This window comes from Rattus rattus, chromosome 14 (assembly GCF_011064425.1).
Source record: "Rattus rattus isolate New Zealand chromosome 14, Rrattus_CSIRO_v1, whole genome shotgun sequence".
NCBI classification, from domain to species: Eukaryota; Metazoa; Chordata; class Mammalia; order Rodentia; family Muridae; genus Rattus; species Rattus rattus.
The window spans coordinates 68,250,917-68,264,872 of record NC_046167.1 but is presented as its reverse complement, the minus strand read 5'-3'; the positions used below and the strand labels follow the sequence as shown (position 1 = coordinate 68,264,872).

The following is a 13,956-nucleotide window of genomic DNA, read 5'->3' as shown; positions in this document are numbered from 1 at the left end:
AGATCTGGGAGCCTGTGGAGTCACTCTGCTACTTCCACAGGATAATTAATTAATCAATCAACTAATCAATTAATTAATAGCTCTGATCACAGAGCTTGGGTGTGTGTTAAAGAACAGCTAACCTGGTAACTGGTGTTCATTTGCTCTGTCCGTGTTCTTGTTCTACAGGTGCAAGATGTCGCGAAACCAAATGCTGCCCGCACATTCATCATAACAGGACGAAAAAGGTCCCTGGAGCTTCAGACTCGGTATGGCACCAGCAGCCGCAGCTGCAGGAACATCTGTGACCTGCGGTCATAGGGGATAGCTTCCCTCGCCGAATGCAACAGACTTTCAATGTGTTCGGCGTGTATGCGTGCACGTGCGTGTTTAAATCAAAGGTGGGACGATGTCTCAGTGGGTAAAGTGCTTGGTACGTGGCCTGAGGACCTGAGTTCAGATCCCCTGCACGCACATAGAAAGCCAGACACAGGAGTGCGTATTTGAAATCCCAGTGTTGTGGAGGTGGGGTCAGGCAGAGTCTCTATGGCTTGCCCTCCACCCACCCTAGTAGAATTAGTGAGCTCCAAGTTCAGTAAGACGTCCTGCATCAAAAAGTGAGGTGAATAGTGATTGAAGAAGACGCATAATATTGACCTCTGTCTGAGGAAGACAGACGATATTGACCTCTGCCCTCTACACACATGTGTACCCATGAGCATGTATACACATGCTCAAGCAAAGGGCTATTCCAAATCACATGCATCTTGGTTAGGGTTTCTACTGCTGTGCTAAAACACTGGGACTAAAATCAACGTATGGAGAAAGGGTTCATTTTACTTACACTTCCAGGTCACAAGGAAGTCAGGGCAGGAACCCAGAAGCAGGAACTCAAATCGTGGAACCTCATTACTGCCTTGTTCCCATGGCTTGCCCAGCCTGCTTTCTTATGCGACCCAGGACTGCCTGCCAAGGAGTGTCCCCACCCACAGTATACTGGCTTCTGCCACGTCAGTCATTTATCAAGAAAATGCCTCATAGACGTGCCTACAGGCCAATCTGATGGAGGCTCTCCCTCAACTGATGTTCCTCTTCCTAGAGAAGCCCCCATGTGTCAGTGGGGAAAAACCCGACCAGGACAGCAGTCCTTCACCTTGCTGGTTTCAGTCAGTGTGTCAGCATTCATCCTATAACCTCACATATTTCCCTGCCAATATTATTTTTTTTTTCCGGAGCTGGGGACCGAACGCAGGGCCTTGCGCTTGCTAGGCAAGTGCTCTACCACTGAGCCAAATCCCCAACCCCCCCTACCCATATTATTAACTGGCACCAATGAGAAGGCTTAGTGGGCAGAAGCACCTGGTGCCAAGCTTGGTATCTTGAGTGCCATCTTTTGGTGGCACCGGCAGCATAGAAAGAAAAAGTCAACTCCTGGGAGTTGCCCTCTGACCTCTGTAGGTGCCGCATACACCCATACATGTACACAAAAATAAGTTAAATAAACCATAATTTCTTATACCATCAACAGGAGCCGAGTGTGATGACACACGCCTTTAATCCTAGCATTCAGGAGCCAGAGGTAGGCAGTTCTTTGAGTTCGAGGCCAGCCTGGTCTACAAAGTGAGTTCCAGGACGGACAGACAGGGTTACATAGAGAAACCCTGTCTGGAAAATCGTCACAGGGTCCGATGCTGACAGCCCGAGTCTCATTTCTGCAAACTGTCCTTGAACGGTCCCCATCCTTAGCCTTTGTGCACATGTATAGAGAGGCATTTTTCTGCCCCTGTGAGATGTACCTCTGTGGGGAGCTACTGGTCAGCGTGTGGCATGTCCGCTCTATCAGGTCACATTGTCCTCTAAGCTTGAACTCTCATTGGCTGTGTGTGGGGAATCCAATCTGTCACGTTCCACCTATGGAGGGACAGCTTTGTAATCACCCACCAGGGTCCAGGGCGATTTCGATCTGCATAATGAGCCTGGCCGAAGTCGGGCCGCACGTGCTCTGAACACTGAAACTGCCTGTCCAGCCTGGAGTTGCGGTTACAAGGCAGTGAGCAGCTAGGGAGGCACACAGGGAGTATCCAAGGATGCACCGCTAACATACTGATTTTGTCTTTGTAGGACCGAAGAAGAGAAGAAAGAATGGATTCAGGTGACGCTTCTCAAGTCTGTCCTGTCTGTCTGTCCCTCCTGTGGGTCAAACCTAGAGTCTGGGGACCTGTTTCAGCAAGTTCCCTGCTGCCTGGCTACATGGACAGCTCTTGTGTTTTTGAGATACGGTTTTGCCAGGAACCGACACTGGCCTCAAACCCTCAACCCTCCTGCCTTGGTATCCCGAAGGTTGAGGTTCAGACTTGCATCACTGAGTGTGGCTTACATCCTAATGTTGTTACAATATGGCCATCCCACATGGGCCACGCGACCCAGGAGCTCTTCCCTAACCCTAGCACTGCCTGTCATCATATCTCAAGGGAGGCAGTGACCATGGGTGCCTTCATACATGCCTTTAGGTTCCAGAAGTCTCTTAATGCATTTACTTGTTTGAGTCCCTTCTCCATGAGTAAGGAACAGGAAAGGGCCATGGGGGGCCTTGGGCTACGTGTTGTCTTTCTGGACCCAGTCTCTTTGGTCTTGTTGGATCCAGGGCAGAGAGTCAGGGTAAAATGGCCAGGGGTGCTCTGTGGACGCCTAGACCCTGAGTTCTCAGTGTCCTTCCCGGGCTAGCTGACGGCCTGTGGCTTTGCTGTGTGTCCAGGTCATCCAGGCCACTGTGGAGAAGCACAAACAGAAGAGTGAGACCTTCAGGGCCTTCAGCGGTGCCTGTACCCAGGAAGAGGAGCCCAGCCTGTCTCCAGACCAGCCTGTGAGTCAGCAGCCTGGGACAGGGGGAAGTAGGAGTCAGCTGTTGGCCAGGGAGAGAGGCCTAGGGGTATGATGCAAACTGCTCAAACACACAGTTCCCTGCTGGCCCTGTACTGAGCTCCATGGCACCCAACAGACCTGCTGCCTTGCAGGTTAGCATCCAAGTAGAGGAAGCGTTTCTTTCGTGCTGTTTTGTCATCTCTGTACCCCCAGCAAGGCAGCCATGAGCACGGAGGGACCTTATCTTCTTCCTCACCAAACCTGGGGCTCAGGGGCTGGGTGACACTCCCAGGCCACCTCACCACTGTGACATCCTCAGGTCACAGTGCCCTTCTTACACTCTGCTTTGAACAGCAAGTGGCTGTCTTTTGTGGTTCTATTTTCTCCCCAAATGACCCTGCACCCCTGATGTGTTGGTTCAAAGCCCTCTGCCTATAGCACCAGGGGTAGGGATATTTTATTTCGCATCCCCTATGGAGTCACCCCAGAGCAACGAGAAGACACAGTTGGTTCTATTTTTTTTTTTTTTTTTCCGAGCTGGGGACCCAACCCAGGGCCTTGCTTTCGCCCAGGCAAGCTTTACCACTGAGCTAAATCCCCAACCCTAAAATAGCTCATTCCTTTTTTTTTTTTTTTTTGGTTCTTTTTTTCCCGGAGCTGGGGACCAACCCAGGACCTTCCCCTAGGCAAGCGCTCTACCACTGAGCTAAATCCCAACCCCGAGAAGACACAGTTGGGACAGAAACTAGGAGTGTGTCCCTCCATCCCCGCTACACACACTCTTTCTACCTTCACTGGCTGCTTTGCTCACACTCACCATCACACTCAGCAGGTGCATCTGGAGGGAACAGCCGTCGCACCCTAACTCCTCAGTACACACCCATCTCCAGCTGTCTGGCCTCCTGTCCTCAGAGGGTCTGCCTATCCCTTAGGGTCTGCTCCCATTTTTCTGTGTTTTGGAGAAACAGAGCTCCTGAAAGGAAGGACCGTGCAAGCTCCCTGAGGGCGAATGACCAAGGGTACAGAACAGGCAGTTGTTAGTCAGTCGGGCACGGAGCATTAGAAAGCCCGCAGACTCTCTTCACAGACCACGAGGGTGAATACAGCATCCGTAGGGACCGCCACCTCATCCTTCCACTCTGTGTGACTTTCAGTATCCGGATTAAGGTGGGCCAAGTCAGCCTCACCTTATGACACCCAGGCGCTTTCAGTCCAGGCGTGGCTCCTGGAGCCCCGGCGTTTACTACACCAGTTGTCTCACATACGGGAGCCCTCGAGGCACAGGGTGATTGGCGGAGGAAATGTCCTCTGCTTCCCAGGGTGTGCTGCGTGACTAGGAAACCACTTCACACCATTCTCTGTTCTCTTCCAGGTCCTGAGTGCCGGCCCTGTGGAACCTGCAGGGGTAGCCGACAGCAGTGGGAGTACTCCCGGGGTGAGTGACTTATATCCAGGGATTAGCAGGAAGAGGTACTTAGGGAGAGGAGACCAAGGCAGGCTGGAGGGTGAGGATCCAGGAGTCGCTTGCCCTCTCCTGTGTTCTTGGAGCCTGGGAGTGCAGATGTGAGGCAGGACCCGAGGGCAGGTACTGGTGCCTTGAGTGCCAGAGGTGGAGGCCACCAGGAGCCACAGGGACATTGCACAACCACATGTGTCATCTGATCTCAGTGTGAATACTTATGAGCTCACTATGTGTAAATTTCGCCTTGATAGCATGTACAGTAAAGAGGTGCCAGCTCTATATATATGCCAGCCATGTAAAGAGGCTCGTCCCCCACGGTAAGCAGGTTTTCAGGAAGCTGCTGGGGCTCCCTCTCGCTCTCTTGCTCTCTCTTACTCTCTCACTGTCTCACTCTCTCTAGCTCTCTCACTCTCTCACTTTCTTTCTAGCTCTCTCGCTCTCACTGTCTTGCACTCTCTGTCTCTCTCACTCTCACTCTCTCGCTCCCTTGCTCTTGCTGTCTCTTGCTCTCTCTCTGTCTCTCTCTCACTCTTTTGCCCTCTCTCTCACTCTCTCGCTCTCTCTCTAGCTCTCTCACTCTCTCACTCTCTCTTTCTAGCTCTCTTGCTCTCGCTGTCTTGCGCTCTCTGTCTCTCTCTCGCTCTCACTCTCTCGCTCTCTTGCTCCTTCGCTCTTGCTCACTCTCACTCTCTCGCTCTCTCCTCTCTCTGTGTTCTCAGGGCCAGGCAGCTGGGTTCATGTGTCCGTCTGCTGGGACTGATCATGGGAACATGGGGGCATATCTTTATTTTAATTTGGGATGTCTAATAGACCAAGGCACATACCTGTGCTTGCTGTGGATCGAGTACCCACGCCTGAACCACATCATCCCTTTGGGGCTTGGCATTCACAAGCACCTGTGGCAACAGCAATGGGGACAACTCTGGGCCATGGCTTCACTTATAGCCTGGAACGGTAACACTGCCTGGCATCTTGCTGAGTCCTGGATGAACTGAATTAGGGAGAGCCACAGGTGCCGCCCGGGGAACGTGTCTCTAGCCCGTCCCAGACATGGGCTCCTCTCCCTGGGTCCATTGATACTAACATGGGGCACAGTGCTGTGTTCTTTCCTGCTCACCTGCCTCCCCTCCAGCGTGCCTGCTCTTTACCTCCCCTTCCTTTACTCTTGTCTCTCACTCTGTCTCTATGTCTCTCTTTCACACTGTCTCTGTCTCCCATGACTCTGCTCTGTCTCTGTCTCTCAGTTGCTCATGTTTAGCCCAGATCTCCTTGCATTGGAGATGGGAAAGAGCCTCCTGAATGGGACTCAGAACAGCTGCAGCTCTGAGGATATGGCTTTGGTTAGGTTATAACTGTTGGGTTTTTATTCCCATAAAGAGGAGGACGTAGGCTTAGGTCAGTCTGGTGAGGTTGAAGCAATCGAGTGACAGCCTGTGGGTGAAGCCACCTGAGATAGAGAGCAGAGGAGGGCTGGTGTGACATTGGTCCCCGTGCACAGAGAGTATGGAGCCAGGGCCTGTCAGGATGGGCCTGAATATATTGCTGTCCCCCTTCCCTGTGACCACAGCTTCCCCAAGTCCCTCAATTGTGTAAGTTCAGGCTGCAGGATGGCCATTTGTTAGGCCACCTTGAGAATGCTTGTGAGGCTTGAGGGGAAGCGGAAACATTTCAGGGCTATGATGGGGAAAGACCAAGGGGAATGTTGCTGCTGTCTGGCCCCTGCAGAGCAGACAGGCACCGTAAGGATAAGCTTTGCTGAAACCAGAAGTCAGGAAGTCTAAACGTGGTACAGGCAGCCGAGAGGGAAATAAACATCTAGACACCCCAGTGGCTTCCTGCACTGGTCTGCCTGTGCCTGCTTCCTGCTACCTATTGACAGTGTTCTGGCCTGCCCTGGCTCCACCAGACCAGGTCTCTGGACCCACTGTCAGCACTGTCTACATCCAGAAAGCCCCATAGGGAGATGAGACCCTCTCAATCTCACACCACATAGCCTAGTGCCAACCTTCTGAGCTGCTAATGTAGATGTATGAGGCTGGCCTTAGACCAGTTGAGCTCCCAGAGGAATGCATGTCACCTGGTCAAGCCAGACTCAGCGGCTTGTGAACACACAGTCCGAAACAAGCCAGCCCCACACCTTTCAGCCAGGGAGGGGATCCGATGACCGTTTCACTGATGATGCCTTGGACTCTGTTCCTGAATTGTCCCGGCCCTGGGATGGGCCTATGGAGACATTGCTTGTAACCAGCTCATGGCTAAGGCATCCAGGCCCAGGAAAGACAGTTCTTTGTTCGTGCTGAGCTCATAGGTCCTGGTGAGGGAACTCTCAAGCTCCTGGAGTTGCAGAGCAGGGGGGTTTGGGGCAGGGGCGGGGACTGTTTAAGGATCACTGGTACCAGGGCAGCCCAAGGGCATCAGCAGGGTGTCATACTATATGTGAGATGTTTCCCAGCTGGGGCTAAGTGGGGGTCAGTGCCAAGGTTAGGAGGATGCAGCTGGAGGGAAGTGGAGTTGGCTTTGGATTGAAGCCAGTGCCGTGCACCCTAGCCGTACTATCCTCTGGTAGAGGAAGCTCTGTGGTGACCTAATGCAGGCTATTCTTGTTGGCTTCCCATCGCCTTTGATTGGGAGGAGACAGCTGGGAACCCCAGAGTCAAGGCCTCAAACCACACCCAGGGCCTGCCTTGATCAGGGTCTCGTTACTGGGTACCATGGACATACTTGATGCCCGGTCTGCCCCTCTTTCTTTCCCTGTGTCTGCTTTAGAAAACGGCCCTTTTGAAGCTTCACAGCGTTCACCCCACAGCAGCCCAGTGTCCAGTTCTTATGCCTTGTTTCCTTTTTCCCCTACCAAACCAAGCTAAAGTCAGCCCTTCCTCCAGCAAACAGATCCACAGCAGCAGATAACCCAGCAGAGTGTGGCCACGCGCTTCCCTGTGGATTCCTTCCCTGAGCAGAGCTTAGCTGAGCCGAGATTTCGGTGAGCTCAGAATGGTTCGGAGGCGTCTGTGGAACTGCACTGAGTGCCATGATAGGGCACAGCACAGAGGAAACCTACGCACTGCTCTAAAGCAAGGTTTCGTTTTTTAATCCGAAGTGTTTGGCCACGGGCACCAGACCTAGGCTGCTTCTCAGCATGTCTGTAGAGGAAACCGATCCCTTCAATGTACTGGGTTTGTGTCCTGTGTCTAGGTGTCTTCTAATGAGCAACCTCTGCCAGCCCCTCTCTCCTAAGAGAAGCCAAACCCCATCTGGGAAGTTTTACAAGCACCCTTGCCCAGTTCAAAGGCTTCCTCATTCCGAATCAATGCCAGGTGGTGGTGGTGGCACAGGCCTTTAATCCCAGCACTCAGGAGGCAGAGGCAGGCGAACCTCGAGGCCAGCCTGGTCTACAGAATGAGTTCCAAGACAGCCAGGGCTACATGCGAGAAACCCTGTCTGGAAAAACAAACAAAAAACAAACAAATAAAAAGAAGAGTAAAAGACCCAGTTGCTCTTAACTAAAGTCTACACACACACACACACACACACACACACACACACACACACACACACACACACTCACAGAGTCTGAAATTCCCCCTCCGGAGCTCCAGATGTACTCCGAGTGAAACACAGACCCATCCAAGATGCCATGTCAAAGCACTGGCCCTGATCACCCACAAGCCAGTTGCTCCCTGCGAGACACCATTTTCTTCCTAAGGCCCCACTCTGTACCTGCCAAAGCAGAGACACGGAGGAACTCACAGCTTCCGGGTTGATGTTGGCATGCTCTAGCTGCTCATGTGTGTCCTCATTCCTTCAACACCTGATCGTCTGCGACCTGCACATCCAACCAGGCCTCTTGTCTTGTGGATGGCACGGTTGGAGATCAAGTCCCATGGAGGATGACCTCATGCAGTAGACCTCAGCATCATGGGAGTGATGTGGGAGTAGAGCTCCTGTCTGAGCACAAAGATGGGCAACTCCTTCCTGATCCAATGAAGCTTACTAAATGAAAGAACCCGGGGGATCCATGAGACTGGCCCCAGCCAGTCTTAAAGAGCTTTGCTCCACAGCCTTCCCTTTGGCTGAGTCCCACTGGTCCGAGAGCCTGAGCTCTTGGCCACACCCCAGCTCATTTCAGCCATTCCTCCATCCCTAAATGTCCCACCATGGTACCTGCTGACCCCTAGAGCCTCCTGCATTCTCAACTACCCTATAGGAATAACAACTGGGGTCTCTGCCTGAGGTCCCTGAGAGCCACCACATGTCAGGACTATCTGGTCACCAGTTAATCCCTCCACTTTGACATTTAGATTCCTCACAAGAAAAATGGGGGCACGGACTTCTGAAAGTGGGCAAGAGGGTGGAGAGCTATGGCAGACCTGAGGACGGGCAGCTTCCCTTCTCCTGTCTTCTTTCAGCTGTTATTTTTTCTTGCACTAGACCCTCCCATCCTCTCTGTCTCAATGAACACTTGGAGCCCTCAGCAGTACCAAGAGAAGAGTACAGTCAGAAAGTCTTGTATAGGTCTGGGGGTTCGTGAGGCTAGGTGAGGGGTGCATTTCCAGATGCAGGAAAGCTCAGAGCCCTTGAGAGCGAGGGTTTTGCATGTCAGGTCTGGAATTCCTGCCCTTCACCCACTGCATACAAAACCCTGACCATGGACCCGAGGACAAGGTGCAGAGGGAGGTCAAAGGCCATCTCCCACCTTTGTCCTTGGAGCAGGGACTCGCAAACTGGAAAAAGGCAGTGCTGCAGGAGACGCAGCAAGAGGTAAAATTTGAACACAGCTTCAGCTGGCTTGTTTTTCTCACACGCCCTCTAGGATGCTTCTGCATCTGTGGTAGATCCGACTGCCACACAGGCATGTGGATGCACATGTACGTTGATGCATGTGGTGTGCCTGTCCCCAAGTGTCCAACACAGAATAGGCATGTGACAGGTGAAGGATGACACTCAGGATCTAGGGGCCACACGGTCATTCTGAGCTGCAGTCAGTGACACCCCAGTCTCTGGCAGCAGATGCCATCCATGCATCCTCCCCACACCTCTTTCCTCCAGCTTTGCCTCACAATATTTCCCCAGACACGCCAGATAGGGCCACTGGCCAAGCCGTCTTGACCTCTTGGAACCTTACTTCCGTTTTGCATGGTATGATGCGTGATGCACTGGGGTGTCCCTAAGAAAGGGGCCAGGAAGGGGTGCAGCTGCCTTAGCTCTGCCTCTTGCCCTCTGCAGTGGCCACTTTTGCTCTGGGCATGCGTGGCCGCTTTCAGGATCCTTAGCTAACTGTCCACGCCTGTGGCTCTCAAGCCCACAGTGGGCTATCCTGTGCTTATACTCTGAAGCTGATGATGGTCACTTGCCTCCTTGTAGATCGAGTCCAGAAAGCTGTCCTCTAAAACAAGACGCGACAAAGAGAAGCCGGGATGTAAGAGCTGTGGTGAGACCTTCAACTCCATCACCAAGAGAAGGTATCGCTGCAAGCTGTGTGGAGAGGTGAGCATGGGGCAGGAGGGAGGGAGTAGATCCGACAGGGGCCAGGTGGCCACCCACTGAGTCTTCACAGGTCCTCGTGGGTGGGCAGCAGGGTGCAGGGTGGCCTGCACTTCTTGAGAGCTCTGTGAGCCACACAGCAGCCCTGCAAGGCTGCCCCTAGATCCTGTCAGCATTAGCTACTTTTCTCGTTGCTACAACCCAGTACCTGACAGGAATCAATTTAATAAAAAAGGCTTTATTTTTTCTCACAGTTTGAGGGTATACAGTCCACTGTGGCCGGAAAGCCATGGCTATGGGGTACCTGGCCATGATGAGTCTGCAGTGAGGAAACAGGAAGTGGGGATGGGCTATCAAACATCATGTCCTACCCTGGGAACTCACTTCCTCTAGCAATGCTTTCTACAATCTCCCAAAACAGCACCAGCCATCAAGTGTCCTCACATTTGAGAGACATTTGTGGGGGACATTTCACATTTATTTTTTTTTTAAAGATTTATTTATTATATATAAGTACACTGTAGCTGTCTGCAGATACACCAGAAGGGGGCATCGGATCTCTTTACAGATGGTTGTGAGCCACCATGTGGTTGCTGGGATTTGAACTCAGGACCTCTGGAAGAGCAGTCAGTGCTCTTAACCGCTGAGCCATCTCTCCAGCCCGACATTTCACATTTAAACCAAGGCCCTGTCCCCCGGATGCAGATGCCCTTAGCATGCAACTCTCTCTGAAGCAAAAGTTAATCTCTGGGCAACTCCAAGGCTGACAACATTCGCCTCGGTGCCCCAACAGGGAGTGCATGAGATGCAGTGTCTCTGTCCTGTGATAGAGAAGTGATGTTGTGTGCTTGTGTAAGGTGTCGTGAATGCAGGAGAAGGAGGGCTTGGCTGTGGTGGGAGTGCTTCAGTGGTGCTGAAGGTTTGATGGGATCCTGCAATAAGGGGCCACCGCTGACTGGTATCCCCAAAATGTACCAGTTCCAGTCCTCCTCACTCGACCCCAAAGCCCTTGCTGCCAAAAATGAGCAACCGAGTCATGGCTTACTATTGAACGTTAATGTATTCCTGAGGAGGAAACTGATGGTCTAGGTATTTTTAGATGTAAATATGAAAGTTGCATCTGGGGGAGGGATTGAAGCAGGTGGAGATAGAGAACCCATGTATCTTACAGAATTACTTGAAGCTGTTTATTCAAAGGATGTAAAAACTAGTGTTCTCTGATTTCACATTTTCATAAAATCTCACCAGGCTGGCTAGGGTGGAGAAAGGGAGGGATAAAAGAATGAATCTTTGGATGGATAATAATAATAATAATAATAATAATAATAATAATAATAATAATAGATGAATGGATGGGTGGATAGACAGGTGATGGGTGTACAGTAGATGGGGGATAGATAAATATCTAAACAATGGTTGGGGACTTAGCTCAGTGGTAGAGCGCTTGCCTAGGAAGCGAAAGGCCCTGGGTTCGGGCCCCAGCTCCGAAAAAAAAAAAAAAAGAACCAAAAAAAAAAAATATCTAAACAATGGATAGTTGGGATGATAGATTGATGGATAGATACAAGGATGAACAATGGAAGGATAATGAATGTAGGTAGCTGTCTGGAAGGTGGCTGAGTGAGTGGGTGGGTGGGTTGATGGATGAATGGTAGATGGCTAGATGGTAGATGAATGGCTGGAGAGATGGCTCCATGGTTAAGAGCACTGACTGCCCTTCCAGAGGTCCTGAGTTCAGTTCCCAGACGGTACATGGATGTTCAGTGGATAGACAGACAGATAATGGACAGGCAGGTTGATAACTGGATGAGTGCATGGTAGATGGAGAGGTGGTTGGGTGGGTGGTAGCATGAGTGCATGGCCAGATAAAGAAGCAGAGGGATTTGGAGAGTACAGGATAGCCTATAGGCTGTGGCTCCAGTCTGGATGCATGGGCTTAAAGAAGACATCAAGACCAGAAGGAACATGGCGTTCCTGGAGATAGTCAGTGGGTGTCAGTGACGGCATCTGAGGTAGGAGCACATGGGAGGCAACTGGAGTCTGTGGTCTCTGGTAAGAAGAATGGAAGAGGTTCCAGGGCTGCTTTCCTCAGAACCTGGGTTGCAGTTGAAGTGAGGGAAGATCCGGGCAGGCTGGCGGGCTAATGTGGAGGAGTGGGGAGAGGGCCATGTTCCAGGGCACTACCTGCGTGGGTTGGAGTCAGGAAGTATCAGAGGCCATTCAGAGAGGGATGAGCATCCAGGGAAAAGCCCATGTTTCAAAGACTCGAAGGTGTTGAGATCAAATAATCCCTTCATTTGGCCAAAAGAAAGCCAAGGCTGGTGTGATTTGATAATGTCAGCCAAAGGTGTATAACTAACCAGGGAAAAGGAAGGGGAGGAGTGCTGAGAGGAGGCATGGAGGTGCCAAGACAGAGGGAAGACCAAGGCAGGAGAGAGAAAGGATAGCTTGTGGAACGAAGCTCTGAGGAACAGAGGGTGTGGGGATGTGGACACCAGGGTCTCTCATTGAATGTGAGGGATGGGAACAAGGGTCTCACAGAATCCAGAGCTAATCAGTTCAACTAGGCTGGCTGGCCATTGAGCTCCTAGGATCTGTTCATGTCTGTCTTCCCGGCACTGGGGCTATAAAGGCCACCACACCCAACTTTTGCTTGAACAGCAAACTTTACTGACTGGACCATACCCCCATGGTTTTGATGTACATTTTCTTGATGGCAGTGTCATGGGTCTTCTTATGTAAGTGGGCTGTGCTCTTTTCTTCTTACATACAGGACTTTTGAACTCTGGGTGGTCTAGGTAAGGCAAGCAGGCCCTGGACACTCAGAGGGACTAAAGCCACTCTCTGCCCTTAGATGGGGTATCCAGCACCCAGGACAAGCATCTTTGCCCACTGCGCACAGGTCTTTCCTCCTCGTCTGCTCAGAATGCATGGTCTAAGGTGCCGTCTTGCCTTGCAGGTCATCTGTAGGAAGTGCTCTGAGTTCAAGGCGGAGAACAGTAAGCAGAGCCGTGTCTGCAGAGAGTGTTTCCTGGAGGAGCCCCTGCTCCCTACAAGTCCTAGCTCTGAGACTCCCACCGAGCTCAAACAGAATGCAGAGGTGGGTGTCCCCGGCTCCTGGGGCCGGGTCGGAGGCAGAGGACATCTCAGTGTGGTCCACAGGCCTAGAATCAGGGCAAATGCTTGGAGCCTGTGCGTGTCTAAAGACATCTCAGGGACTAGCAGAGCCTGGGAACCACTTGCACCTAGGAGTTAGATGGAAACGTGTGTCGGTCCATCCTGGGCCTGACTGGAGGTGAAACAGGAAACTGCCCCAAGTCTAGGCATTGAGGTCTATCTTCATCTTAGGGCAGTCAGAGCCCTGTGTGTGTGTGTGTGTGTGTGTGTGTGTGTGTGTGTGTGTGTGTGTGTGTGTGTGTGTGTGTGTGTGTGTGTGTGTATGTATGCATGCATGTGTGTGTGTGAAGGAGGTCTATGAAGGACCTCATTCATCTTAGGGCAGGCAGAGCCCTGTGTGTGTGTGTGTATGTATGTATGTATGTATGTATGTATGTATGTATGTATGTGTGTGTATGTGTGTGTGAAGGAGGTCTATGAAGAACCTCATTCATCTTAGGGATCAGAGCCCTCTGTGTGTGTGTGTGTGTGTGTGTGTGTGTGTGTGTGTGTGTGTACACGTACGTGTATGTATGTATGTATGTATGTATGTGTGTGTGTGTATGTGTGTGAAGGAGGTCTATGAAGGACCTCTTTCAACATAGGGCAGGCAGAGCCCTGTGTGTGTGTGTGTATGTATGTATGTATGTATGTATGTATGTATGTATGTATGTATGTGTGTGTGTGTATGTGTGTGAAGGAGGTCTACGAAGGACCACTTTCAACATAGGGCAGGTAGAACCGTGCATGTGTGTGTGCGTGTGTCTGTGTGTGGGCATGTGTATGTGTATGTCTGTGTGTCTGTCTGTGTTTGTGTGCTGGGTTAAAAATGTGGGGTCAGCTCCCCCTCCACCACTACTGCTTCTCCTGTCTTCCTTCTTAAAGGACACAGTCCCTTTTATGGAATAGTGGGACATTTAGGGACAGGAAGCCTCTGTTTTCCAGGAAAACCACATTCTCCTTTGTCCACACTGCATGCATGTGGCTGTCATCTCCCGGGAGTCTAACGTCAGTCT

At 51.5% G+C, this 13,956-nt stretch overlaps 1 protein-coding gene across 1 annotated transcript in view; it reads left to right on the top strand.

Annotated features, from left to right (window-relative positions):
• Positions 1-13,956, top strand: part of Fgd3 (FYVE, RhoGEF and PH domain containing 3) — a 49,836-nt gene that overhangs the window by 32,472 nt on the left and 3,408 nt on the right. The window contains 6 exon segments of the mRNA XM_032884640.1: positions 169-248; positions 2,101-2,131; positions 2,735-2,842; positions 4,214-4,276; positions 9,665-9,787; positions 12,744-12,884. Coding sequence (XP_032740531.1) covers positions 169-248; positions 2,101-2,131; positions 2,735-2,842; positions 4,214-4,276; positions 9,665-9,787; positions 12,744-12,884 — 546 coding nt within the window.